This window comes from Tursiops truncatus, chromosome 3 (assembly GCF_011762595.2).
Source record: "Tursiops truncatus isolate mTurTru1 chromosome 3, mTurTru1.mat.Y, whole genome shotgun sequence".
Lineage (NCBI taxonomy): Eukaryota > Metazoa > Chordata > Mammalia > Artiodactyla > Delphinidae > Tursiops > Tursiops truncatus.
In genome coordinates this window covers 27,462,387-27,489,417 of record NC_047036.1, presented here as the reverse complement: position 1 = coordinate 27,489,417, position 27,031 = coordinate 27,462,387, and the positions used below count along the sequence as shown (strand labels likewise).

Below are 27,031 nucleotides of genomic sequence, written 5' to 3'. Positions count from 1 at the left end.
AAATTAGCTTCATGGTTGGTTTTAATTTGTTTTAAAAGGTTTGCATCGCAAAACAGTTAGGTGACATTCCTACGCGATGTCACCCTGTGACTGAGAAGCAGGCACCTGGTTCAGACCCGTTTGAGAACAGCAGCACACTACAGATCTTACCCCTCCACCCAACTTACATCATTTGTATTATAAAAGATAAGTATTGAATCACGCCATTTGTTCCAGGTAGGTTTGTACGGACACGAGGGACAGAGCAGTTGAAACTTATGTGAATAAAAGTTTTTATTTCTAGATCATAATCCAATTCTAATCTTTCTTTTCCATTAATCAAATTTGAAAAAAAATTTATTTTAGCTGTATTAAATTTACAAAAACATTCTTCCACATTGCATCAGAGCATTCCTCATGTTTTTATTCCAGTGATCAGAAATCTAATGAATAAAATCACTTTACTGTGTCACTTTTAATTAACTCCTTCAAATACATATTTTCTAAAATCTGTCTAGGTCAAACATGGTTGATCCTGCATTCATGTCTGCAGACTCTGCCAAACTATTCCAAGGTCAGTAGAAGCTGATGTTTTCAATTGTACAAAGTTACTGTTATGGAAACATGCTCATCCTTTTCCATTGAGCCAATCTGGGCAAAGTTCTTCCTTAAAATTCTTCTTCTGCCTGTTTGCTGCGGGACTGCTTGAGCTGCTGGAGCCACTCGATGGTTTCAGAAATAGTACGTTCTCCGTGCACCTTGTTATCTCTGGTACGGATATTGACAGTGCTGCTGGTTTTCTCTTTCTCACCAACAACTAAACCAAAACCCACAAAGCTTTGTTAGGTGAAAGGACTCCTATTGAATATTGCAACAGAAATCCACCCTGTAGCTTCTGATTCATTAAAATGTACAGGTGACCAAATCTAGTCATTAAAAAACAAAACAAAAAACCCCAACTCACCATTTTGCAATGACTAGAACTGCTGTGTTTACCAAGTCACTTAATCCAGCCAACTTAATAAAAATTCACCATATGAAAAAATAGGAGGTGAAGGGGAGATTTTTAGACAAACCTTTCAAGTACTCTTTTTTAAAACCAAAGTGTTTCTTTGTTACATCAATGGAACAAACATACAGTTTGAGATCAGGACTGGAAAGAACTACTGATGACCGCAGTTCCCTTAAGCCTAAGTCTCAGCATTTCAAGTTTTCCTAAAGGTTGGCAGGTTTTCTTTGGTGAGTCTCCTTTCTTACCTAGGATGAAGTTATACTGTGCTAACTGTGCATTTCTGATCTTCTTGTTTAACGTACAGCCCGGATCCAGATCAATGTCCACCATGAATTTAGCATCGTGGAATTGTTGCCGTACCTATTTAAATAGAGATACAGGGTTCTTCAGATCTAAAATCAGAATTATATTTTGATCTTAAATATTTTTATTTAACAAACAATTTGGATAATCATGCCAGCATTAAAAAGGAATGTTAACAGATATACTGAAGCATATATTATTGTGACTTAGAACTACAAAACTATATACTCTGCTCGAGAGATAAGTTGTGAATTAAATTAAATAAACTAGCTTAAATTTTCCATCCGACAACCAACCAATTACCACTAATATGACAAAAAGATCTGAATGAACCATTTTTATTTCACTAATAGGTTGTTGTGCCTTAGTGATCATTAACCAATGAACCTCCTGGGATTTTATAAGTATGCAAATTTCAGAAGGGTTCTTACTTAGTTTATTAGAGTGCCAGGATAAGACTTCACTCTCAACTGTAACCTATTTTAAAGAATAAAGCACCAGTGTCTTTTTTTTTTTTTTTTAACACGAGTCCTCTGCACATGTGAGTTGAGCTATTCTGTAATCGGGGAGGAAGCCTGGTAATTTTAGGCTGTTTAACAACCGTGGTCTCTAGTCACTAAGTATCAATAGCAGTGCTCACCCTCCCGTCCACTCAATATAACCAAAATCCACCCCACGTAATTCTAAACGCTACTCCACCCCCAGATGGAAAGGAGAAAGTCAGTACTATCTCCAGTTGAAAAGTGAGTTAACTAATACAGACTTTCTTCCTACTGTGTGAGCTTTCTTAATGCAGATACAATAAAGTAAAATCCATTAAACATGGAGCATAGCTGATTCTGATCATTTCTAACTAAAACTACCATGTGCAGTAATAGGAACACAGTATATCTTGAATGGTTTGCCTATCAGCTGTTTTAATGATCATTTATTTCTTAAAGACAGTTGAGACCCTAGTGCAATTTATTCTGATGACCTGAAAACATGGTGGTTTTGATGTTACAATGTTATTCATTGATATTTAGATTTTTGTCTGTTTTAACTAGCCAATTTATTACTTTGCCAGTTATGAAACAATGCTTTTTTTTTTCTTTTTTTTTTCTTTCTTTTTTTTGCAGTACGCAGGCCTCTCACTGTTGTGGCCTCTCTTGTTGCGGAGCACAGGCTCCGGACGCGCAGGCTCAGCGGCCATGGCTCAAGGGCCCAGCCACACTGCGGCATGTGGGATCTTCCTGGACCGGGGCACGAACCCGTGTCCCCTGCATCGGCAGGCGAACTCTCAACCACTGCGCCACCAGGGAAGCCCAACAATGCTTTTTTTAATATCAGCTTTTGATAATTTGAAATTCCTTAGTATGAAATTGTTGCTATAACAGAACAGAGTGTTCCAGTCTTTAAGGTATGAAGTATGAATGGATATGTGTACATCTGTTAGTAAGGTAGCTTTTTGGTAGGTAAGGCAAACATTGCTCTGTCATGCCATTAACCTGAAAAAAAGTTTCAAATTAAAGAAATGTGCATTAGAAACAAAGCAAAATTACTGAAGTCAAAGAGCAGTTTAAACTGCACTATGCATTTGAATTTACATGTCATACTGAAGCATTTGCCATTTACTAATGCTAAAAACTAAAAACTACAAGTATGCACTCTCTAAATTAAGTCTACTAACCATGGAACCACATAAAAAAGCATTAAAGAGGTAATATGATCTACTGAGGCTTACCAAAGACTGAAACAGAAACATTTCTCTATATCGCAAGCAGCTTGATTTACCAAGAATACACGTAGTTTATGAGATTGAAAAGCTGAGCGACAGCTCTTAAATTTAAAGTAAGTCATACTTAAGGATTACCTTTTGGGCATATTCATCACATGTTGGTCCCACTGGAACTACCATTACCTGGCGAGGAGACAGCCAGAAGGGCCTTTAGAAGAAATTAAAAACATTTAATGTGGATTTGGGTACTTTCCTTAACAAGAATGGCACAATTCTTAGATTACTCTTCAGTACCATTTCCTGAAACACACAAGGGCCACTTTAAAAAACTTGGCTTTTTTTCAATATCCAAAAAGGACTAAAGGGAGATTCAGGAGGAGAAAACTAACCCTAAATCAGGAAAACCTGTAACTAAGATTTGTCTTGCTAAGCAGATATAGCAAAGCAAACAGAGGGCAGGGACTACAGCCCACAACTCAACGCATCAGGTAACAGAACACCATATGCCTGCTGCCAGAGGGCTTAACGTAGTTTAAGAAACACTTAGTGATTCAAGTTATTTTACTCAAAAAGTTATTTTGTTCAAGTGTTATTTTATTACTTTTTCTTCACTGGGGGACAAAGACTGTACCTTCAGTTTATTCAAGATCCACTTTGCAGGATTCAACAAATTGGAACCGATAATAACTGGTGATGGTACTTGGTAAAAATGAGTGTGTTTTCACTACTTATTAAAAGGTGACCCCATCCTCAATTCTACCTTTCAGGTATTTCAGGTGTCTAACCCCTCCCCATGCTGCACACATCAGGCCAGTGTTTCTCTTGGTCACTCCTCTATGTTCAAGTTGTTTTGTTACATTAGGGAAAAGGCTGGAGTAGGCACTAAATTCTACCCAAACTGTGGGCTTTTTCCCCCACCTACTACAGGTTTCGTAGAGCAGTTATCTGAGGATCCCCCTATTCTCTAGACTGTGCATAGAGAATACTGCCCACACTTGATGTGATTTCATGAAATATAACTAAAAGAAGATTAGCTTATTTCATTTACAAGTATGACACTGCCACCCCACCCTATGTCTGAAGTAACCAAATTACACATGAAACCGAGATGACTACAGTGTAGTCTGTCAGGCTCTACAAAATGGGTGTTTTATAACCATGTGCTGTTTTCAACTGCCTTTACAAAATGTGGGCCCAGATAAAGCTGCTTAGAAAATAAAATGCAAGTCATGTGCTTATATCTTGCCAGTAGAAACATAAGCTTCTAGAAATAGGACACAAAAATGATGATCAGTTTGGAGTCTGTACTTTCAATCAAAAGAAAAAAAACCTTGGCTTCTACAGAGTCTAAAATACTTGTTTATTATGATCAGCAACACTGAACAAAGTATTGCTAAAAGCCTACTCTTGTTTACTCAGACAAAAACATCAAACTTTTATAAATTCCCAAAGTTACTTGAAAAGCAATCAAAACAATAAGCTTCTTACTGAATAATAATTCCTAGTTAGAAAGCATTTATATAATATTCAAACAAATCAAGTGCTAAAATAAAAATAATTACTCACAACAAACATTCATAGAGCTAAAAAGTTTGGGTTTAGATTGTGATTCCTTACTTTTTAGTGAACACTTATCATTAATTAGAAGTGACCAACTAGAATCATTCTTCCTTTCCATCATATAACTAAATTGGACAGCAGACATTTCTGACAGTCAATTTACACGGTCCAGACAAAAACAGAAGGAAACAATGACAAAAATTACCATTTGCCCCCATAGTTTTCAGTGAGGATAGCAATCATTCTTTCCACTGACCCCAAGATGGCTCTATGGATAATCACCGGCCTTTTCTTATCATCACCATCATGGCTAGAAAGAAAAGATTTGTTTTGCTTTATTTTATATATATATATATATATATATATATATACATACATATATATATATATATATATATATATATATGTATTTCTCTATACGTCCTTGAAGAAGAATATTCAGAGCAGGCATTAGAAACTCACCTTACAAAAGTAAGATTAAATCTAATGGGCAACTGAAAATCCAACTGGATTGTTGCACACTGGTGGTACCGACCAATGGCATCTTTAATCTGTATGTCAATCTAAGAAGCAAAGATTGGGTTGTATTAGGGTTGAATTTTTTAAAACTTATTTTAAAGTAATCTCTTCTTCACGCAAAAATGAAAGATATATTACTCTCAAAGTGACTTTGGTACTGACCTTTGGACCATAGAAAGCTCCATCTCCAGGATTTAATTCCCACTTTTCACCAAACTCATTCAGACTGTTTTCAAGTTGCTAAGGATAAAGCAAAATGATTTTAACTTCTGGTCAAATGCAACTTCTTCCAGCCTAATTTGAGACTAAAAATACTACAGCTACTTTCATGTGTCACTATTCTTTGTTTTACCATTTTGTCCACCTAGACATACTCATACACAAACCCCTTTAAAGGTTACAGCTTGATGACTAAAAGAACATTCAACCATTTCTAAAATACAAAATCATAGAGAAAAAAAACTAGCTTATACAAGCCTAGAAACCATTTCCGATTTTCTTTCGCTTTTATCCATTTAAAGAGGCTTTGCTTTCTCACATTATGGTGCAAGCCAATTTCAGTCAAATAATATTGAAGCACGCTGAAAATCACCACTTACTTTCTCAGCTTGATTCCATACTTCAATATCTCCAAGGAATTTTTCCGGGCGAGTAGACAGGTTCAGTTTAAAAGAAAACCCAAATATGCTATACACTGTACGCAGAAAATCCAAACAACCTTTTATTTCATCCTCAATCTTTAAATGAAAAAAAAAAAAAAAAAACAGGGACACAGTGGTCATTAATTTTCCTCAAGTTTTGTGACACTTCTTTTCCAAGTGTTTCACCCCAGCGTCTCATACCTGCTCTATGGCACAGAATATGTGAGCGTCATCCTGCTGGAACCTTCGTACCCGAGTGAGTCCTGTGAGCGCTCCCGACAGCTCATTCCTATGAAGCACCCCAAAATCAGCTACTCGCAGAGGCAACTCTCGCCAGGATCTTGGCCGATGATCAAACATAAGGCTAAAGAAAACAGAAAAGTAAAATCCACTGATATTTAATTTCACAAGAATAAAACTGCTTCTCTAATACTATAAGGAAGGCTGTCAAAAAGCTACTGGTTCTAGTTGTTCACACAATCAACACTTTTCAAAGTCTGGGCTTCATACAACAGTGTAAGCACTTGCATGAATAAAGTAGCAAATAAATTATAATACAACCATCTATAACTAAGAGAAAATAAAAAAATGTATTCCCATAAGTCTGGAGTCATAGCCTTGTGCTCAATCTCTATTAATTTGAGGACTGCCTGTAAGGCTCATATTTTAAAGAAAATCTTAGCTATATACAAATCATTTATATCAGCAGAAACTAAAGTCTGTACTTTCTTGTTGCTCTCAAAAGTGCTTCAGTTCCCTCTTAGTCTGAAAGTGCTTCAGAAACTTTGAAGAATCTGGGAAAACTAAGAATGAACTTGACCTTGGTTCCCTGACCTACAAGCTAGTCCCCTTGTGGAGACTCCTCTGTCTCAGCCCTCTGCCCTTGAGGTCTTGCTACTGGGAGCAGTGCTAGGAGCGATGACTCAGCCACCTACAGCCACAGCTCTCCCTAGTCTGCCGCCACGCTGCTCTTCACCCAACTTTCAAGGATAGAAAGTGAGCGGCCTCAAGGCAAGGAAGATTTTCCGAGGAGGTCAATTCATCAGCAGTAGATTTTGATACATATTTCTTTAAAAAAAAAAACAAAACTGCTGTGCCCCATATTCAGTCGCCCCTGTTCTGTATTCTGCCTGTTCACTGCTGCTACCCCAGTTCCATTCTTGACTATCTGTAGATCTGAGGATCTAGCTGGGCACAGAAGATGTTACAACACCACAATGATGATGCATTTAAATACTCTTCTGATTACATAATTTGGTTTTCACAAAATACTTTCAAAGGAGGAAAACAATCTGGGACTGATTGCAAGAAAATCTTTGCTAGAAACTCAAAATTGCAGAATACCAGTGTCCCGGGCAGTTCATGGGTTTCAGAGCAAACAGCTCCTTCTCCACCTCAAAGGAGAACATGTTCTCGCTGTAGTGCTGCCAGTGGCCCGAGGTCATCCAGAGTCGGCTGTTGTAGATGTTTGGGGTGATCACCTCCTGGAATCCTCGTTTCCTATATTCACTCTGTTAGAAAACAAATACAATGCCTGTGTAAGGAATAGATGCTTATACTGCTGGTGGAAGTAAAAATTTCAAGAGCAATTTTATACTATCTAGTAAAGTTCAAGATGTACATCTTATAATCTAGAAGCTCCCCCTGGAGGTGTACACCGAAGAGGAAGCACCTGCACATGCGCATAAGGAGGCTACTGCAGCACAGCTGGTAATACGGGAGAATGGGAAATTACATCAGTGTCCCCCAGTAAAGAAATGAACACTGTGGTAGTTATATGACAGACTAATACGTAACAACTGGAAACAAACTGGATCTGTACCTATCTAAAATGAAAATCACAGTGCAGACTGATATACAATGAGACTTCACGTAAGTAAGTTTGAAGCACACAAACACTGTAACACTATAATTTAGGGTACATATTTACAGGGTAGATGTAAAAATAACATGGACAAAAAGAATCCAACCATGCTAACTTCTAAACAGTAGTTGCTTCTAGGAAAGGAGGGAAATGGATCAGAAAGGGCTCTCAAAGGGGAGTTTTTTTTCCCCTTACTATATATGTATTACTTTACCTCAATTAAAAAATCTGAAGCAAATATAGTCCAATGCAGTTATGTGTTAAATTAGGTGGGAGTACAGAGATGTTGGCAGTATTATTCTCTACAAATGTATGCTTGAAACACTTCATAGTTTACAAAGAAAAAAAGCAATGTGAAGATTAACTTGCTTTTTCTAGGAAAATACAAATGAATGGTCAGAAAGCCACAGAGCTCCTGTGTAAAGGGTTACAGGCCCCACTGCAGGCTCACCAGCTTGTCTCATGCGTGCACACCCACGTATGTGGACAAGATCATGTATTAGAAGGAAAGAATTTTTTAAACATTTTACGAGACCTCATACGTCCATTTTCATTTATTATTTGAAATGTTTCTTCTCAAACAAAAGATTATCTTTCCCTTTGGCAGATCTTATTTAATAAAATCAACTTATGCCTTAAATCTACAGAAGAAAGTGACGAATATGGTTTACCCTGATGAATTCAATAAGTGTATTATAAATGTACGCTCCCTTCGGCAGGAAAAAGCAACTTCCAGGGCTGAGTTCATGGAAGAAATATAGCTCTTGGTCCTGGGTAAAACGAAAGCAAAAGAAAGTTTATATATGTATATAATATCAACACAAACTTCAGGGTTCTTGAGTTCAGAGTATGGTCATGATGCTTCACATTTTAATTGGTGCCATTCCCAAATCAAGGAAAACATGTTGACATTTCTGGTGTTGCAGGTGCTTTACCACTTAGCACAAGTACATTCTCTGACTGTTACATACCCGAATCCAGTCAAGTTTACCCAAGAGTCACACGGAGCAAGGGTCTTAGTTCTCTTCTACTGTGCACAGCAGGGGCTCTCAGTCTTAATTCCTCAAAGCTCAACGATCCTCCCTCCCTCCCTCCCTTTTTTTCTTTCTTTCTTTCTTTCTTTTTTTTTTTTTAAAGTAAGAACAGCAGGAAGGAGACTGAGAAAAAGACACTGATAATGAAAGAGAAGATGGAGAAGAAGTTGGCTAACTTTGGGTCATGGTGAAAGAGGCACACCCTCCTACCTTTTTGCCCACCAAATGCCCAACTCCTCAGGGAGGGACCCCAATTGCTGCTGGCCTCCTTCCTGCTGGATCTTATTTCAGGCAGTCAGCAGCACAGGACAGTGGATGCTGCCTGTGCTCAAATTTCACAACCTAACAGCCGTGACCTGACGCCCAGCACAGAGTAAACACTCTTCTAGAAGGGAGTATTTTTACCAAACCCAACTGACAGCTTAGAAAACAGTCAGGGGTAGAAGAATAAAGAAAAGGACACCACAGAATCCATCAATGACTTGCTATGTCATCTTGGGCAACAAGCAGATGAATCTTCCTGGGACTTAAGTTTCCACATTTTTTTTTTTTGCGGTACGCGGGCCTCTCACTGCTGTGGCCTCTCCCGCTGCGGAGCACAAGCTCCGGACGCGCAGGCTCAGCGGCCATGGCTCACGGGCCCAGCCGCTCCGCGGCATGTGGGATCTTCCCTGACCTGGGCACGAACCCGTGTCCCCTGCAACGGCAGGCGGAATCTCAACCACTGCGCCACCAGGGAAGCCCTCCACATCTTTAAAATAAGTCAGTGAGACCAGTGGATTTCTAAAGCATCTCCTAGCTCTATGAAATGCTGCTATGCTGCTATACTTTTTTTAAAGAAAAATGTAGGTCATCAGCATTTGTTCTCAATAAAAGGAGTAGTCAAAATGAACTTCTGTGCGGTACTGAACACACTCTAGAAAGATAATGTGGACACTGAATAAGTAATTTACAGCTTTCACGGGACAGTACAATAATTACTGAAAGCTACAGCATCTCTGCAGAAGTAGATTCCTGGTACGTAATACAATTTCAATTCAAATGAAAATAAAGAAAACTCAGTCTACACACATCATTATTCTTTTAAACATACCCTTCCAATTTTCCTATGATCTCGGTTTTTAGCCTCCTCTTGGAACTTCTCCCATTCTTTCAACATTTTAGGATCTGGGAATGAAATGCCATAAATTCTCTGCAGAGTCTCCATATCTGCCTTGCCTTCCCAGTAGGTGGAGGAATTCTGAAAAGAAGGAATAATCATGAGATAATATTCAAATTTTTTTGAAAAATAAATTTATTTGTTTATTTTGGCTGTGTTGGGTCTTTGTTGCTGCACGCAGGTTTTCTCTAGTTGTGGCGAGCGGGGGCTACTCTTCCTTGCAGTGCACGGGCTTCTCATTGCAGTGGCTTCTCTTGTTGTGGAGCATGGGGGCTGTAGAGTACAGGATCAGTAGTTGTGGCGCACAGGCTTAGTTGCTCCACCGCAGGTGGGATCTTCTGGGACCAGGGTTCAAACCCGTGTCCCCTGCATTGGTAGGCAGATTCTTAACCACTGCGCCACCAGGGAAGTCCCCAAATTTTTAAATATCTCATTTATTTTAAGAGTTAGGCGTTTTCTCTCTCAGTCACATCATGAGTCAAATTCATATTTAGTCCTTATGACAAGAAAAATGGCACAAAAAGTGCACATGTAGTAAGCATCTCAGTTGCTGAGGCCTTGCTAGGGTGGCTGTACTCATTCCACAGCACAAAGCTGGCTGCTTAATGCCCTTGAAATTGCCCTGCCCTCAAGACCCACTCACACCACAACTGCACGAACACGACTGACTACAGGGGCATCTCCCACAAGATGATTCAGCAAAAATGGAAAACCAACCAACCAGCCAAAAAAAAAAAAATCTGACTGGCAGGATTAGTTTGGTTAAAAAAAGAACAACTTGGGTAATTACTACCTTAGACATACAAAAGGCAAGAGCACACACTCCTACAGTGAGTCTCAAAGCTTTTAGAGCCACGATGGCCCATGACTGTGGTTTTGTAAATCCTCCAAATCTCCATCCCCGCGTGCTCTGGTGATGAGTGGTGAGTCACTCAGTCAGTGCTTGAGAGAATTTCAGTTAAAAAAAAGCCTAGTGGCACGTAGTGCCCACAGTCAGTAGACAGCACGAAAAAAAATCCACCCTTAAATATGCGAGAGAAAAATGGCTGAAAAGAGAAACGAATGCAAGTTTAAACATACATCTTTAGTATACAAATACGTTTATATAGCACCTTCAAAGTTACATTGCTTACTTTGTGTATTTTCAAAGTCTTGATTTTGCCAGTGTGTCTGACATGAGGACCCCGGCAGAGATCTATCAAGGGGCCACACCTAGAGATAAATTAAAAGGAATTTTAACATAGACTTAAAATGACATATACACCAATGGTATTTAATGACACTTGATGTTCTCACCTATAGACTGTGGTAGTTGGAGTATTCACTTTTTCATTCAATATCCTGCATTTGAACTTGTTGTACTGAAAATAGGAAAAATTATTTTTTAAATAACCATCCTTTAATTTTTACTTCTAAATACTATAGCTAAAATACAATTCAAAGTACATCTAATCACCGTATGAATATAAATACGTATTTCATGTTTTAAAAACACTGTTAAATTTTTCTAAAGAACTTAGTACACTAAGCCCCAATGTACATTTTTTTTTTTTTTTTTTTTTGCGGTACGCAGGCCTCTCACTGCTGTGGCCTCTCCCGCTTCGGAGCACAGGCTCCGGACGCGCAGGCTCAATGGCCCTGGCTCATGGGCCCAGCCGCTCCGCGGCACGCAGGGTCCTCCCGGACCGGGGCACGAACCTGTATCCCCTGCATCGGCAGGCGGACTCCCAACCACTGCGCCACCAGGGAAGCCCTACTTTATTTTTTTTAATTAATTTTTATGGGAGTAGTTGCTTTACAATGTTGTGTTAGTTTCTGCTATACAGCAAAGTGAATCAGCTATACATATACGTATATCCTCTCTTTTTTGGATTTCCTTCCCATTTAGGTCACCACAGAGCACTGCATAGAGCCCAATGTACTTTACATAAGTAACATTAATGAGTGAAATAAAAGTGGAAGCCATGTTACAGTTCAATTTACCTTAAACATTTCCAGTAAAGTTTCCTTCTTAACTTCTAATCTTTCAAAAGCTTGTTTTTCTTTAATGATTTTCTTACATAAAGCCTCCAAAGAAGAGAAATCGTTGCTGGACACACCCCTGAAGAAGAAAATATAATTAATCTCTTTCCATTCCATTCCACTCACACCGCAGCTTGGGGGAACCTTTCTTTACAATACTTCAAGAGTTTCAATATAAAAAATTAGACCCCTGCATTATTTATTAAGAATTTTAAACTAGACAGTTTTTATAAACTATTTTCATATTTTCAGTGGCTTTGACCTTGGTCATCATGAAGACCATTCCAACTAGTGAACATTCCTCTAACTTTAGAACCGGGTTTAAAGAACAGGAGAGGTCCAAGCTTCATTTTATTTCCCGACATAGCTTAGGGTTCCACCTCCACTGATCTAGAAGAGAGCTCTCTACTACATCGTGAGTTACTACAACACTTTAAGTTTTGTTAGTGGGAGTACTTGGTGACTATGAAGCAATAAGTTTTATATCATTCCTCCTTAATTGAGAACTCTTTAAAAATAATGTATGGACCCACAGTAATTCAGATTTTATTTTTCTTTATCCAGTTACATAACTTACCCTTCTTCAAGGTACATGTCATAATAGAATCCATTTTCTATTGGTGGACCGTAACACAAACATCCACCATAGACTCTTTCCATGGCTTCACCCATTATGTGAGCAGTCGAGTGCCAATATACCTGAAAATCAAAGAAAAATGGGATGGTTTGAGTCTGGGCATACAAGCTGTAAATTAATTTGTTTGTTTTGAAAGATATATAAAGTTTATTATAAATAAACCCAAGATGTGAAAACCTAAATTTACAAATCTATAGATTGCAATGTGATTCCATTCAGAGCCAACCTAATTTAAAATGATTCTAATTACTAAATTGTATTTGTACCTTAGAAATTATCTGGTTTAGTTGTTTTCAAACTAATTAAAATACAAATTTAGCATCATTAATTAAACGGGATGGATTTTGTTTCCTGAAAACAACAGGCACTCACAATGTGACTGTCTTATTAACTGCCATGGCCCCGGGATCTTTTGAGTCAATCCCTGGAACTGACTCAAAATATCTGAGTTGGCTTGGAACTTGGCTCTGGCCTTCCACTTGGCTGTGGAACATCACTTAAGAATTATATCTGCTTTTCTCTTATTGGCCCCAAACAAAACTAAGATGGTACAACTTGACCCTACAGTACAATTATAAAACCAAGGACCACATACGGGCCTTGAAATCAAAAGGTAGGACTTGGTTTTAAGGTGGTAATTCAGATGAGACAGAATATACCCAAAGCAATGTTTTTAAGATTAATTAATAAGGTACCAAAATAAAGATTTTTTAAATTCTCATAAAAACTGTACACCTGAAACTAATAATGTGAGTCAACTATACTTCAATAAATAAATAAATAATAAGTAAAATTAAATTCTCATAAAAAACTTAAGGACTCCAGAATACATTTGAAAGCCACTGATTCACATACATAAGTAAACCACTGCCACTAAAACAACATCTTTTACTTCTTCTTATATGGTATTCCATCATGGGGAAATAAGGAGAAAACTTTGCCATCAAATGCAGATTGACTTTTACAGTGCTTTCAGCAGATCTGCATTTTAAGGTAAGAAAAATACAGAAATCAATTGCCCAATAGGAAGAGAACTTTAAATCATGCTCGAATTTGTTAAATATATGCATCTTGATTAAGTGTTGACTAATAATGCAGAAAACAATTTTTACTTGCTTAATCAATTTTTAATAAAATTCCCAGCACTTTTTCCCCACTGAAGTATCTAGAGTAAAAATAAACTTGAATAAGTGCACTTATTAATTTTATAAGACAAGCACTTTTACTATGTTTCCTACATGAAAGACAAAACGAAGATTTCAAATATGACAATGAGACATCAACCAACTTTAGCCACCCGTTGGCTTTAGTAATAAGCTGGAGAAGTCTGCAAATGTGAATCTGAATAAAAACTTACTGCTTGAGCTTCCTCGTCCTCAAACTTGAGAAGCTCCAAGGTACAATCTTCCTCCAGAGGACGGTCTAGGTCCCAGAGGACTTTATTCACTTTAGCAATAACAGTGTTGTCAGCCAGGCCTTGACTTTTAAGAAAAACATACACACATGTATAAAAACACAAGACTCTAAAAAAGAATTTTCTGCAGCACAACAGTTAATTTGAGAACAAGAACAGGAAAATAAACATTATATACAGGCATATCTCTCCTTTTATTGCACTGTGAAGATACTGCAGGTTTTTTTTGTTTTTTTTTTTGTGGCAACCCTGCATCAAGCAAGCCTATTGGCATCATTTTTCCAACAGCATTTGCTCACTTTGTGTCTCTGTGTCACATTTTGTTAATTCTCACAGTATTTCCAACTTTTTCATTATTATTATATGTATTTGTTATGGCGATCTGTGATCAGTGATCTTTGATGTTAGTACTATGACTCACCAAAGGCTCAGATGACAGTTAGCATTTTTTAGTAATAACGTATTTTTAAACTACAACATGTACTTTTGTTTAGACAAACAACTGCACACTTAATAGACTGCAATACAGTGTAAACAACTTTTATACACTGTGAAACCAAAAAATTCGTGTGTCATGCTTTACTGTGATACTCGCTTTATTGTGGTGGTCTGGAACTGAGCCCGCAATATCTCTGAGGTACGCCTGTATATTATATATAGATGTACATTTACCTTTCTGAAATAAAATGAAAAAGTGACAAAATTCAAAAAAGTCCCTAAGAATATAACTAGAAGATGCTGAAAATTCCGAACACTATTATTTGACCTCATTTAATGCTTCTTGTTTAAGCAGACATGGCAACTGTTATAAACAATAACAATTTCCAGTAGTTTATCTTTAAATTTCTCCAAAATTAGTTTTCCATAAAGCCAAGCTATTTAGATCCCAAAGGAAAAAAAGGGAGGTGGAGATGGTTCTAAATAACCTCTCTGCTTTTATCCTGCTTGAAATCTATAACAGATCTTTCCTCTGAGAAGCAATGCTAATCTCATAATTCTGCAAATGCCTAAGATGATATTAGTTATAACAAATATACAGGTGAAGTGAAATACTACTTAATGAAACATTTTATAATACGGATAAAAATGTCATCTAAATGTCCAGTACACAGTACAGAAGATAACTCTCTCCTCAAGTGATGAGATAGAAGCAATGCTAATCTCATAATTCTGCAAATGCCTAAGATGATATTAGTTATAACAAATATACAGGTGAAGTGAAATACTACTTAATGAAACATTTTATAATACGGATAAAAATGTCATCTAAATGTCCAGTACACAGTACAGAAGATAACTCTCTCCTCAAGTGATGAGATGTTAGACCCACCAAGTGGAGAAGTCGCAGGAGTGCTGAGGAGGGGAAAGCAGCACAGTTCAGAGAAGTCTGGACAGGCTTTAAAACATAAAGTAATGAGGGGACAAAGCATCAAAAGATTTGGACAGGAAGAAAAGGAGAGGAGATGGCACTTCAAATGCTGAGAATGGGCATGGATGCAAGCAGAGATATAAGTTAGGAGACGTTCAGGAAGCTGCGGGGCTCAAGCAGTATTGAGTAAGGTTAGTCAGCTTACAGATGTGAATGTGCAGCTAGAGAAATGACAGTCTATAATAGTCTAGCAGTTTCCCCGCCTCAAATATTTTCAAACTAATATGTTATGACACTTACACCGCAATAAAAGTTTTAATTCAAAAAAAGAGAAAATTAGTTTTCCAATGGGCCACTTGATAAATTACAACATAATCTGAAGAACAATACGGTAGCATGTAGAGAAAAAGTTCTTGCACTAACAGGAGCCTGGATTTTAGTACTGACACAGCTACAGTCTCATTGTGCAACAACGGAGGAATCTTTTAACCTCACCTGCGAAATTATCTCTCAAGTGAAAGGCTGAACTGATATTTAAAGGTCTATCTAGTCACTTATGATCTCACGTGGAAACTTGCTTAACATTACAACTTTCTTACTTACTTCCTTTGGAGTAAGGCAGAAGTATGTTAGGTAGAAGTACTTGTCAAATTAACAGCAACATTCCATTCCTTCTGTAAGAAGGCCAGGGCATATACCAATACATAGCTCGTGGGCCTAACTCTCACCAGTTGCATAGTAGGCTTACCAAGAATCAGCTGTGATGGTTCCCAAATTTGTTTATGCACTTGTTATTTTATGTCTTAGGTTCAACAATATGAAATTGATGATAATCAACCATTTCTGACAATTCATATATGATTTCATTTGTTTCAGCTCAATATGTAATTATTATAAAGAAATAGAAATATGTAAGTAATACAACGAGGGAATTACAGTTTCTTGGTTTGAATTACATTCAAACCAAGGTGAATGTTTGGGAAGGCTTGATAAAGGGAAGTCACTAAAAAAATACTGTCAAGTCAGGTGTGGATGAAACAACTACATAAAAATCTGGAAGGCTTCTGCACTCAGATGGCTTCTCAAGTGTGTTAAGATAATGTAAAAGTTTAATTAGCACTCCACTCCCCTAACTTTGGCCTTATATACATATTAGTGAATAAATGAATATATACAAGTTTTAAGTTAAAATGTTTAAATGGCGGTTGGCAAAATTTTTCTGTAAAGAGCCATATAAATATTTTAGACTGAAGGCCATACATGGTTTCTGTTGCATATTCTTAGTTGTCTTATTTTTTTCAAACCATTTAAAAACATAAGAACGATTCTTAGCTCTTGAGCTGTACAAAAACAGGCTATGACCAGTTTGCCAACACTTGGTAGAAGATACATGTATCAATTTATGCCTTCCCAACTTTATCATTTTTTTGATAAACTTACCAACTATTCATCCCAATCATATTAGATTAGGAAAGCATTTACTCTATTACGAAGTATGCATCTAATTCTCAGTTACCTGAAATAACTTCTCCCCAGCCCGACAGAAGTTTTAACACTAGCTTTTATAAAAAATAGTACATTTTTTCACGTGTTAGTTTCATATATTTCATATATAGTTTAATAATATATTTCATATATTAGTTTCTTAATTTTCCCATTTTGAGATGCGTTACCTTCATTTTTAACTTTAAAACTGAGACTTTTTAGTCAAAATAGGTGAAGTACTCTCTGCTTGGTTATGTAACATTTTATGATCAAAGTAGGAGAACTAATTATATAAAATCTTTTGTAAAATAAGACCGAAGTTGACTCTTTCAGATATTAACTTTGAATCTTGACTGTAAAGCTCTACATTATTTTGATTTTTTAAAAATCCCAAATAAGGTAAATTAAACAATAAAAACATTGAACAGGAACATAAAAATATTATGAGGATAAAACTTGGCAAGCTAAAAAAAAAAAAAAGTTCAGCTACAAACAACAGAAGGTCCAGACAGGTATAGCTTATACCTAATTCCACAAGCAATTTGATACGGTGTAGTTTTCCAGGATTCTGCATCCAACTGTTTACCGTCAGGCAGGGTGACTTTAATTGGCTTGCTGTCTTTTTCTGCTTTTTCTGCCAGAATGGAATCGTGTTCTGCTTTTAGTTTATTATACATCTCAAGACGTGTGTTAATATATTCAGGCCAAGGATTCAACTGCAAGACAACAAATGAAGAAATAAATAATCAGTACACACTTGCTTTCCTTTTTAGAAAAGTGGAAGAAATAATATAAACAAAGTTTACCTTGTATTAAGTAGTGCTTTTATTGTTTTTCCCTTATACAAAATTTCCTTCTCATTTCAATCATATTTTTTCTTGGCCTTCAGTTTTTTAAACGGAAGAGCCTTAATATCTTTATAATTCCCTCCAACCACAGTCCTTCCCTTTCTTTAGTCATTTGGGTGCTCTTTGGGGGCTTTTCATTAAATTGTCACAGGGGTCCATAATCCCCAATGAAGAAGCATCAATAAATTAACTAAAAGCTCAAAGCCTATCATTCTACAACCCTGCTCTGAATCCCTCAGGCCAAAGCACATTACCTGGTCCCACATACTCTGACATCACTACAGTCCTACCCACCCACATGACCCTCTGTATCTTACTGCTGTTTATCTCCATGTCCATTTGGCACTTCCTGATCAGAAGAACTTAGTGTCAAACTTAATTTATTCAACGTTCATGGAGCAGATACTCTCTGTGCCTGGCTCTGCGGATGCAAAAGAAGAGTGAGACCTGCCCACTGCCCTTAGAAGGGGAACAAGACAAGTACACAGATCATGGGAGCATGGAGGAGGAAGAAAGGTCTTCGACATCTCACTGTACACTTTTTTTCCAGACAGATCATTCAAAACATATATAATCAACCACATGTCACACGCACAATTCTCTATTCAAAAAAGTCCTCTAATTATACCCTTTGTTTCCTATTTCCAGGCTAAATCTCAAGCTGTAACAGAACAGCATGTACTACTTGTATTGAAAGTACAAAAAAGAAATTAGGGAACATATGCCATTTTCTTACTTACTTACAAATTCTGAAATTCACATCAACAATTCCCCACAATTACAGTGGGATATAATGGACAAAACACAACAGAAGCGGTTATGCAGGGCTCTCGGCAACACTTAGTGATTCTTGATCACCTACAAACTTACCCTAAATTAAGTGGAAGCACTATAAATTTAGCAATGCAACATTTATAAAAACAGCTCTTTAAAGTCAGTTTACTGTGCTATAGAGTACTTCTTAAAAACCTATTCCTTTGTCTTGCATTCTGGTCGTTTTCTAAAGAGTCTCTAACAAAACGGTTGCAATGACAAAAGCAAAAAGTCAAGCACGGTTCACAGCAGTTCAACTTCAAAATCTAAGTAGGAAGACAAGCTTAACTGCCTCCTAAAGCAAGACCCAGGAACCAGGTCAATTCTGGGATGACTCTTGAAATGCCAGTTCCTTTTAGTGTGAGCCTGGTGAACTGAAAGCCTTTTCTCTACACTTGAGAGGCAGCAAGGAGATTTGTCCTGGCTTAAAACCAAACTCCAGTGGCAGGTCCAGTTGGAAACAGTGCTAATGGGGTGAAGGAACAAGGCTTTCTTTGGTTTCTGTTGTAGTCAGTAAAAGCCCAAACACCAAGTCTCTTAACGTCTCATTGAATGAAATGGTCAGACAGCTAGCATTCGACCTGGCAACTAATTACCACAGTCCTCTTTTCACCAACTTTTGTTCTAATATCTAATCCCACAGATTATTTTACAATCATACTTCAGTTGTTTTCCTTTTTCAATAACAAGTAACTGCAAGTCTTTCTCCCCCTCTCAGAATTTCCTAATTCTTCTCCCTGATTTTTCCATCTAGTGCCAACTTATAAACCCCACGAAAACCATTAGAATCTCGCATAGGATGAGTCTGAGACAGCTCCCTGCCTCTGTCAATCTTTGATGACAGAGCCCTGAAAACATTTACCTCTGCTCGACCTCCATCCCCAGAGCCTTCTTTGTTCTTCTTCTTGCCTCCTTCCTTTCGTTTCTCTTCACTGGCACCTACCTAAATAAGCAAAAAAGGCATGAAGGTTTTACATTTTAATCTCATTTGACACCCATCCATGCTGCCTCCAGAAAAGTTTTGAGGATGTTATTTTAGCATCTATTTTTTTTTAAGTGGAAATCTGATTTTGAAAGACTAGAAAATTTCACCACTGTCAAAGACAAGTTAACAACTTACAATAAAGACAAGCCCTAAAAAAGTAGAAGAGTTATTTGATAATATTCAAGTCCTCAAATTTCATTCATTTTACCTGTTCACATGACTCTCGCTTCAGGTTTAAATGGACATATACTAAATATATAGCTACAAGAAGCATGCAATTTATTCAATAGTATTTTCAGAAAAAAAAATCTAATGCAATATATATCCATCCATCCCACAAGTACTACCCAGAGCCTCTGTGCTCACAGTATTTTTTTTTAAACCCTGTAGAAGAAGCAAACATAAGACCCAATCCCTACCATGTGCAAACTTAATCTCTTTGGGGAAACTAAGGCATACATATGTGAGAAACTCCTGAAGGAGAAAAGAACACAGCTGTAGTACTCTGATCAGATGTCAGATAAGCTAAGACACTAGTAACTGTTAGGGCTTTAAAGGACTTTAAAGGATGGAGAAGATTTCAACAGGCTGGATTTTGAGAATGGAGGAAATTTTGTTCTAGGTGTACACAGAAACTTATTGTTGGAAATGCTAGAGAGAGAGAGAGAGAGAGAGAGAGAGAGAGAGAGAGAGAAAATTACTAAACCTTTTAGGAAACACTGTCAGTTAAGACAGATGAGGGCTTAGACAGAAGCAAGCACTAAAAGTTACCATAAAGATGTGTACTTCAATTAGAATTCAATTCAATTCAATTCCAGGAAGTCATAGAAAGTTTTACAGTAAGTCCTGTGCAAAAAGGCAACCAATGGCAAGAACTGGTCTTAACCATGGTTCTCAACCGGTAGCAATTTTGCCCCCAGCAGACACCTGGCAATGTCTGGAAACCTTTTCAGTTGTCACAACCGGGGGTGGGGAGTTGGGGGAAGGTGGGAGGGCGGTGTGGTGTGGTGCGTACAACAGGCAGAGTGGGTAGAGGCCAGGGAGGTTGCTAACCATCCAACAACGCACAGGACAGATTCCCACAACAAAGAATTATCCAGTCCGTGATGTCAAGAGTGTTGAGGTCGAGAAGCACGGAACCACATTATGGGATACTCCAAAGAGCATCTTCTCAGAAATAAATTACTTACTTCTTTGTAACTGCTCAGATAGAAACATTCTAATGCAAATTTCACTACATAAAGTTTTACAGTTTACAAAGTTCCTCCACAATCACATCTGATTCTCATAAAACACTGTGAGATGACTATCATTATTATTCCCATTTTATAGATAAGATTAAATTTTAAAAAGTTAGATGATTTTTCTAGGTTCAGGAAACCTACAAGTGGCAGGAAAAAAAGATACCCACCCAGATGTTGACAGTGGTCAGCTCTAAGTGGGGATGTTATCAGCAGTGAAGGAGTTTTGAGGGTAGAACTGGGGATGTGACAGGAGGACTTTTGTTTCATATATTTTTTTGATCTTTGAATTTTTTTTTAAAGTTTTATTAAGATATATTTCTGTACCGTAAAATTCACCCACATAAAGCATATAATTCAATGGTTTTTAGTGCATAGACAGTTGCCCAACTATCACCAGGATCAATTTCATCACCCCAAAAGGAAACATGTATCCATGAACAGTCACTCCCTGTTCTCCCCTCTCCCCAGCACTTGGCAACCACTAATCTTTCTGTCTCTACAGTTTTGCCTACTCTGGGCATTTCATATAAGTGGAATCATTCAATATTGGTTTTTTGTGACTGGCTTCTTTCAGTTAGTATAATGATTTCAAGATCATCCATGTTACACGTATCAGTATTGCACTGCTTTTTACTGCCAAATAACATTCCATTATTTATCCATTTATCCCTTGTGGACAATCTGATTGTTCTTTTCAATTTCATAAAACTTATGACGTGTATAATTTAAAAATCAAAACAAATTTTTAAAATATGACTCCGAATTTCATGTTGAGCTAACACTTGCCCCACTCAGGTATTCACGATTTAATGAACTCTGAAGGTTCATTTATAGTCAATAGATGAACAATGAACACACCTTAAGTCCATTCTAATCAAGTACTAACCAACATGATTATAAGATTACCTGTATGCCTTCACCATACTGTATGATCAATGTAATTAGTCAAATATATCAGGTGAAAAGAAGGGTAAAAAGGGACTTCCCTGATGGCGTGGTGGTTAAGAATCCACCTGCCAATGCAGGGGACACAGGTTTGAGCCCTGGTCCGGGAAGATCCCACATGCTGCGGAGCAGCTAAGCCCGTGCGCCACAACTACTGAGCCCACGTGCCACAACTACTGAAGCCTGCGCGCCTACAGCCAGTGCTCCACAACAAGAGAAGCCACCGCAACGAGAAGCCCGCGCACAACAAAGAGTAGCCCCTGCTCGCCACAACTAGAGAAAGCCTGCGCACAGCAACGGAGACCCAGTGCAGCCAAAAATAAATAAATAAAATAAATAAATTTATTTTAAAAAAAGAGGGTAAAAATTAATTGCAAGTCTGCCTGTATAGCTTTAAAACAGAAAGAGAGGGAAATAATTCTATTTCTCTGATTAAATGTTTTTGGTTTTGGTCACATGGATATTTGCTAAATGAACAGGAATAATGGTAAAGATGAAGAAAATTAACATCACGTTTTTTTTGTCTTCTAAATATCTCTCCATTTTACAAATGAGAACAATGGCTCAAAGAATGTAAGTAATTTCCCATTTGTACATCGCTAGTAAACAGTAGAGCCAGGGCGTTAAAATGGATCTCTCTGGAACCCTGAGGCCCATTTCACCTTTCCTATAACAAGTGACATCGTGATGGGCAACTGTTCTTTACTTCCAATGAAAACAAAACAAAAATAGGCGAGTTTACATATTATATGTCAACGTAAAAGCAATCTAAAATTTCAACCCAAAAGTTGGTACACAGAAGAGGACTGGGAAGATGTTCCTAAGCAAATTATGACACTAAAGGGAAAGTCCAGAGGTGAAATGAGCATTTATGAATGGTATAAGGCATGCCTCCACCACCATGCAGGGAAGTGTGTAACTTTTCTAGAGTTTGTCAGCTGGGGTCATCCAGTCTCCACCATTTATTATAAACCACCCAAAACTTGGGCAGATCTCGATGACTTGGTTTTCCCTTCCTTAAACTGGGGCTTTTTACCCGTAGGTGGTTTTAAAAGTAAATGAGGCTCTGCAACATTCTTCCCGACGAAAGAGAGCCACATACCCTAGTCTAGGAGTCCGAAGCCCTAGATTCTAATTGTCTCGGCTTCTAATTAGTTGTGTGGCTCTGAGCAAGACACTCAAGGTCTCAGTGTCCTCATCTACAAAAAGAGGATGGTCCCAGAGACGATCTTAAGCCCCGTCCGGCTTTATCCATTTGAGATTCCTCTCCAAAGGGGGCCCTGACTTGTCCGGGATTTCCATCACCCCCCTCGGGTTCCTCCACCCCCCCCTCCCCCGGCTGGGCAACACGGGTACCAGGAGAGCCCCAGCCCGGCCTCCAGGATCCACTCAACCCACTCACCGACTTCTCGTCTCCCATTTTCCCTGAAGGGCTACTCGCCTTCTCCTCGGACACTGGCAAACCACTAAGAGAAAACTAAACCTCAAAACTTCGGTCAGGAGGAAAGGACAGTGGTCGCCAGGCAGAGGTGGATTGGAACGCCCAGGAACACTGCGCTTGCGCCACGTGGCCCGGGAGGGACCTGCTGATGCAACAGGAAAGCGCCCAAACTCCGCCTCCTAACCTGATGGATGACGGGCAGCTAATTGACAACGGGGAATGGCGGGTCCTCCTTTCTCTAAACCAAGCTTGTAGGGCGACAACCCTTCTAGAAAATCAGGGTGCGGCGGGGCGGGAGAAGAAACTACAGACGCTAAACCTGCACTCTCTGCCCGTCAGGTATTGAGCCTTTCCCAGAGCCCAGAAGTCCGCAATGCGCGTGCGCCTTCTTCAGGCTGACTTGGCTTATTATTCCAGGGCCTTTTCGGCCACCGTAGCGAAGAAGAGGGGCTGTCTTGAGCTTCCGGCAAATCTCCGGCAAGCTGAATATCATCCCTGGCAGTGGGATGAACACCGGAATAGAGGCCGACGTTCGCTGCTGCTTCGGCGCCACCTGACCTGGAGTGACTGCTGAGTTCTGGGGACTACTCAGGGCCCCGAAGTCTGTGGCGGTGAATCGACCGAGCCCTCCTTATTGCACTCCAGGGTTCCCAAGACCCAAGCCTTGGTGATCCAGGGGCGAGCGCCCTTCCTCGGACATTGCTTTGTACACGCCACCGCCAATCTATCGGGGAGCATTTCCACAGAGCCCATGAGAATGCAGCGAATCTTTTGCTTAAGAAAATAACCACGCCGACCCCAGGGATTCTCTCAGGCAGGGGTCTCAGTGTTTGTAATCCAATGGCTCTATTTTCATTTACCAGCCAATTTAAAACAGTTGGTGATTTGAAATCAGAAGCACAATGAGCTCGTTTATAATTTATATACTCCATCACCAAGTTTTGTGGATTTTACTTTCTCAACATCAGCTCTCGACAACTTGCCACCTTCAGGGTCATCCTTCCATGAAGCTCAATAATCAGTAGCCTCCTAACCTGACTTTGTGTTCATTTTTCACATGGCGCCAGAATAGTATTTTTAAATACAAATAGGATCGTGGCAACCTCCAACTTAAAATTCTTTAAGTGTTTTTCAGTATAAAGATAGTCATGGCTTTGAGGGCCTCTGCCCTGCTTTCCCACTTTCCCACCATACACTGAACTGAACCTTAGTGACCTTATTTCTCAGGTCTTCTCCCACAGATTTTTTTGTACCTGCTGAGATTATTCTCCCCATCCTCATCTCTGCCTGCCCCAGGTCCTTTTTTGCATATTTAGCACATACTTAGTTGTTAGATCTCAAGAATCGTTTCCTTAGGGGAACCATTCTTGACCACCCTTACCAGATGGGGCAAGTCTCCCTGTTATATATTCTGATAGCTTCCTGGAGCTCTCTTTATAGCACCTATCAGTTCAGTTTTACAATTAAAAAAATATTTTATTGCCTCAGATTGAAAACTTCACGAAAGCACAACTTGTGTATTTTTTCCAGCATCTAGCAGATATAAGCCTGGCACACAGTTAATGTTCAGTATATGTTGAGGGAATTAATGAGTGTTGAGACAATCCTTGCTTGAAAAACTACCTCTTAATCTAGATTGTGAAAGAAAGAAGCCCTAACCCCTGTACTAATGAGATTTAGAAGAAGCTTTATAATAAGAGTAGATTATTGATAGTACTTGGTGGGTATTCTCTTTAAGAAGTTCCAGTAGTTAGACACAATTTTATAGGCTTAAGTAAACCAATCTGACTTCCCATATTTAAATTGCAATGAGAATCAACAGGATCTAGTCTTACCTTCTAATGCAAAACTGTTTAATTATGCTCATTAGACATGTTTTCCCGAGAATTGTATCTTAATTATTTAAAAAAATTTTTAAAACAACTTATTTATTTTTGGCTGTGTTGCGTCTTTGCTGCTGCGCACAGGCTTTCTTTATTTACGGTGAGCGGAGGGCTACTCTTTGTTGCAGTACATGGGCTTCTCATTGCGGTGGCTTCTCTTGTTGTGGAGCACTGGCTCTAGGCGCGCGGGCTTCAGTAGTTGTGGCTCGCGGGCTCTAGAGCGTAGGCTCAGTAGTTGTGGCGCACAGGCTTAGTTGCTCCGCGGCATGTGGGATGTTCCGGGACCAGGGCTTGAACCCGTGTCCCCTGCATTGGCAGGCGGATTCTTAACCACTACGCCACCAGGGAAGCCAGAATTGTATCTTAATTTTAAATGAGAATAATGAGGACCAGAAAGATCAAGATACTGAATTTGCTAGAGTCAGAATAATAATGGCTAAAAAATTACAGATTGTTCTTATCCCTGTGAAACTTGGTCTTTAGCAGCCTCTCTTAATCCCTTGTTCTCATGTAACCTCAGAACCAGTCCTGGCCCAAGAATAGCAAAAAGAAAAAGCAGAAGGCTTTTCTGAGAGGTTGAATGTGGTTTAGGAATGTATTGATAGAAGCAGCTGCAAAAATCAGTTGCTGGCAGTATCCTGATGGCACAGTGCCCTCTGGTGTTAGGAAGGGGTACTTTCATCATGCACATTAAGGGCTAAGCAAAGATGATGGGAGCTTCCAGCAGATCTCAGATCCAGAGCACAGCATGCTCTTATGCAACTTTATTTGTATTTACCAACAAAAAAAATATTGACTGACATCCAGTGTTATAATTTATGTCTACTACTCTACATACTTTCTAGGACAGTGATTCTCAACATCTCTGCTTTGAGAAGTGGAACAAAATTATTTAAGAGCTACACTACAAAAAATGTTAAAAATAATAGAAGATTGCACATAATCAACTTTTTAGAAATATGAATTAGAGAAGATTCAAGATGATCTATAATCTCTTATTCACTCAGGTAAGAACATTAAAAAAGAAAGGAAGTACAGAGGGTGTGTAACAATGGAAGATTGCATGGAAAGTTCTCCTTTGCTGTTAGTACATCTTAGGAAAACATTCAGCTGGAACATAACCAGGTAAGAATGAATCTGATTACAGTGAGAATGGGGAGACGTGGTCTTTTGGTTGCAAGAAGGAAACTCATTTGGTGATTTTGACAAATAGGAAATTTATTCTTAAACAACATGAAGTAGAAAGGGAAAGGAGAATCTCATCTGTGTAGCCAGGCCAGGTGGATTGCAGGAAAATTGACAACTGGGCCTCATGCGAGGCCCATGCAAAGACTGCAGCTTGATGGTTGATCAGAATCCGAGGTGCTCTGTAGTATAAGGAAGTTGTGCTTTGAACTCTAGTACTCTGCTAGTAACAAGATTCAGTCAGTCTTGTCTTTTGCTTCTCCTCCTATTACCAACTGGCCAATTTATTCCACATGTCCTGGTTCAAGTTACCAGGGAGAATCAGAGTAGTTGTCTAATTGCCAAGCCACATCATCATAAGTCACAGGCCAACTTATGGATGGATTGGTTGTTCCTTAGGTCGGGTGCCTCCCCTGGTCTTATCTGTAATGGCAGAGGGGCTGGTCATGTGGTTTAGCCATTGTGCTGCAGGGATCAGCTGTTTTCCTCATGGACTGTGGGCACCTTTAGAAGGAGATGCTGAGCATGACAGGTGCTGCGAGTGTTATCTCTAAGGCAAAACGTGTTTGTGATTCATTTAGCAGTATTTACAGCTACTATAAAGGAATTTGGGTGCTATGTCACTTAAAAAGAACTAAGAGGGTGTTTTTGTGGAGGTTTTTGTTGGGGAGGGGATGCAAGGGTGCTTAACTTCTAACAACATCTGACAAGACTAGTTGTTCCATGCAGTGCACTTTGGAAAATGTGACACCACTTATAAGGTGTTCATTATTATGATAAAATTACTTACCAGTCACATTTGGAGTGACACAATGCTTTCCAAATAAATCTTGGCTTATGTTTTAGTCTGAAATCATTAGAGCTATCAGACATATGGTCCTTACTGATATGAATTTTTTCCCTTCTGATTTCTTTGCAGTTAATCCTGCAAATCATTTTGTATCTGAAAAATATGGTTAAAATTGTGAATGC

General features: G+C 38.7%; 1 protein-coding gene and 1 long non-coding RNA gene across 3 annotated transcripts in view; one reads left to right on the top strand and one right to left on the bottom strand.

Annotated features, from left to right (window-relative positions):
- Positions 1-255: 255 nt before the first annotated feature.
- Positions 256-23,160, bottom strand: TARS1 (threonyl-tRNA synthetase 1). 2 transcript variants are annotated; one of them, XM_019930180.3, is made up of 19 exons: positions 22,953-23,160; positions 19,239-19,319; positions 17,241-17,431; positions 13,805-13,928; positions 12,388-12,509; positions 11,772-11,889; positions 11,085-11,149; positions 10,922-11,000; positions 9,723-9,869; positions 8,267-8,365; positions 7,076-7,242; positions 5,933-6,095; positions 5,690-5,827; positions 5,253-5,330; positions 5,034-5,134; positions 4,777-4,881; positions 3,147-3,219; positions 1,237-1,351; positions 256-796 (listed from the first exon to the last, which is right to left on the bottom strand). In XM_019930180.3, the coding sequence occupies exons 1-19, from the start codon at positions 22,968-22,970 to the stop codon at positions 648-650; spliced, it is 2,133 nt and encodes a 710-aa protein (XP_019785739.1). In that variant the 5' UTR covers positions 22,971-23,160; the 3' UTR covers positions 256-647. The 2 variants fall into 2 exon arrangements, with proteins under 2 accessions (XP_019785739.1, XP_073658144.1); XM_073802043.1 differs by lacking the exon at positions 4,777-4,881.
- LOC109549142 (uncharacterized) overlaps positions 23,138-27,031 on the top strand; it is a 295,166-nt gene continuing 291,272 nt past the window's right edge. Inside the window, exons 1-2 of the long non-coding RNA XR_004525758.2 lie at positions 23,138-23,602; positions 25,882-25,999. This is a non-coding gene — a long non-coding RNA (uncharacterized lncRNA). The remainder of the gene's footprint in view (positions 23,603-25,881; positions 26,000-27,031) is intronic.

Excerpts from the sequence above, each read along its gene's own strand:
- TARS1 (XM_019930180.3), bottom strand. Across the intron at positions 1,352-3,146 it reads GTGATGAATATGCCCAAAAG|GTACGGCAACAATTCCACGA; the intron begins GTAATCCTTAAG and ends CTATTTAAATAG. Across the intron at positions 797-1,236 it reads ACAGTATAACTTCATCCTAG|TTGTTGGTGAGAAAGAGAAA; the intron begins GTAAGAAAGGAG and ends GTTTTGGTTTAG.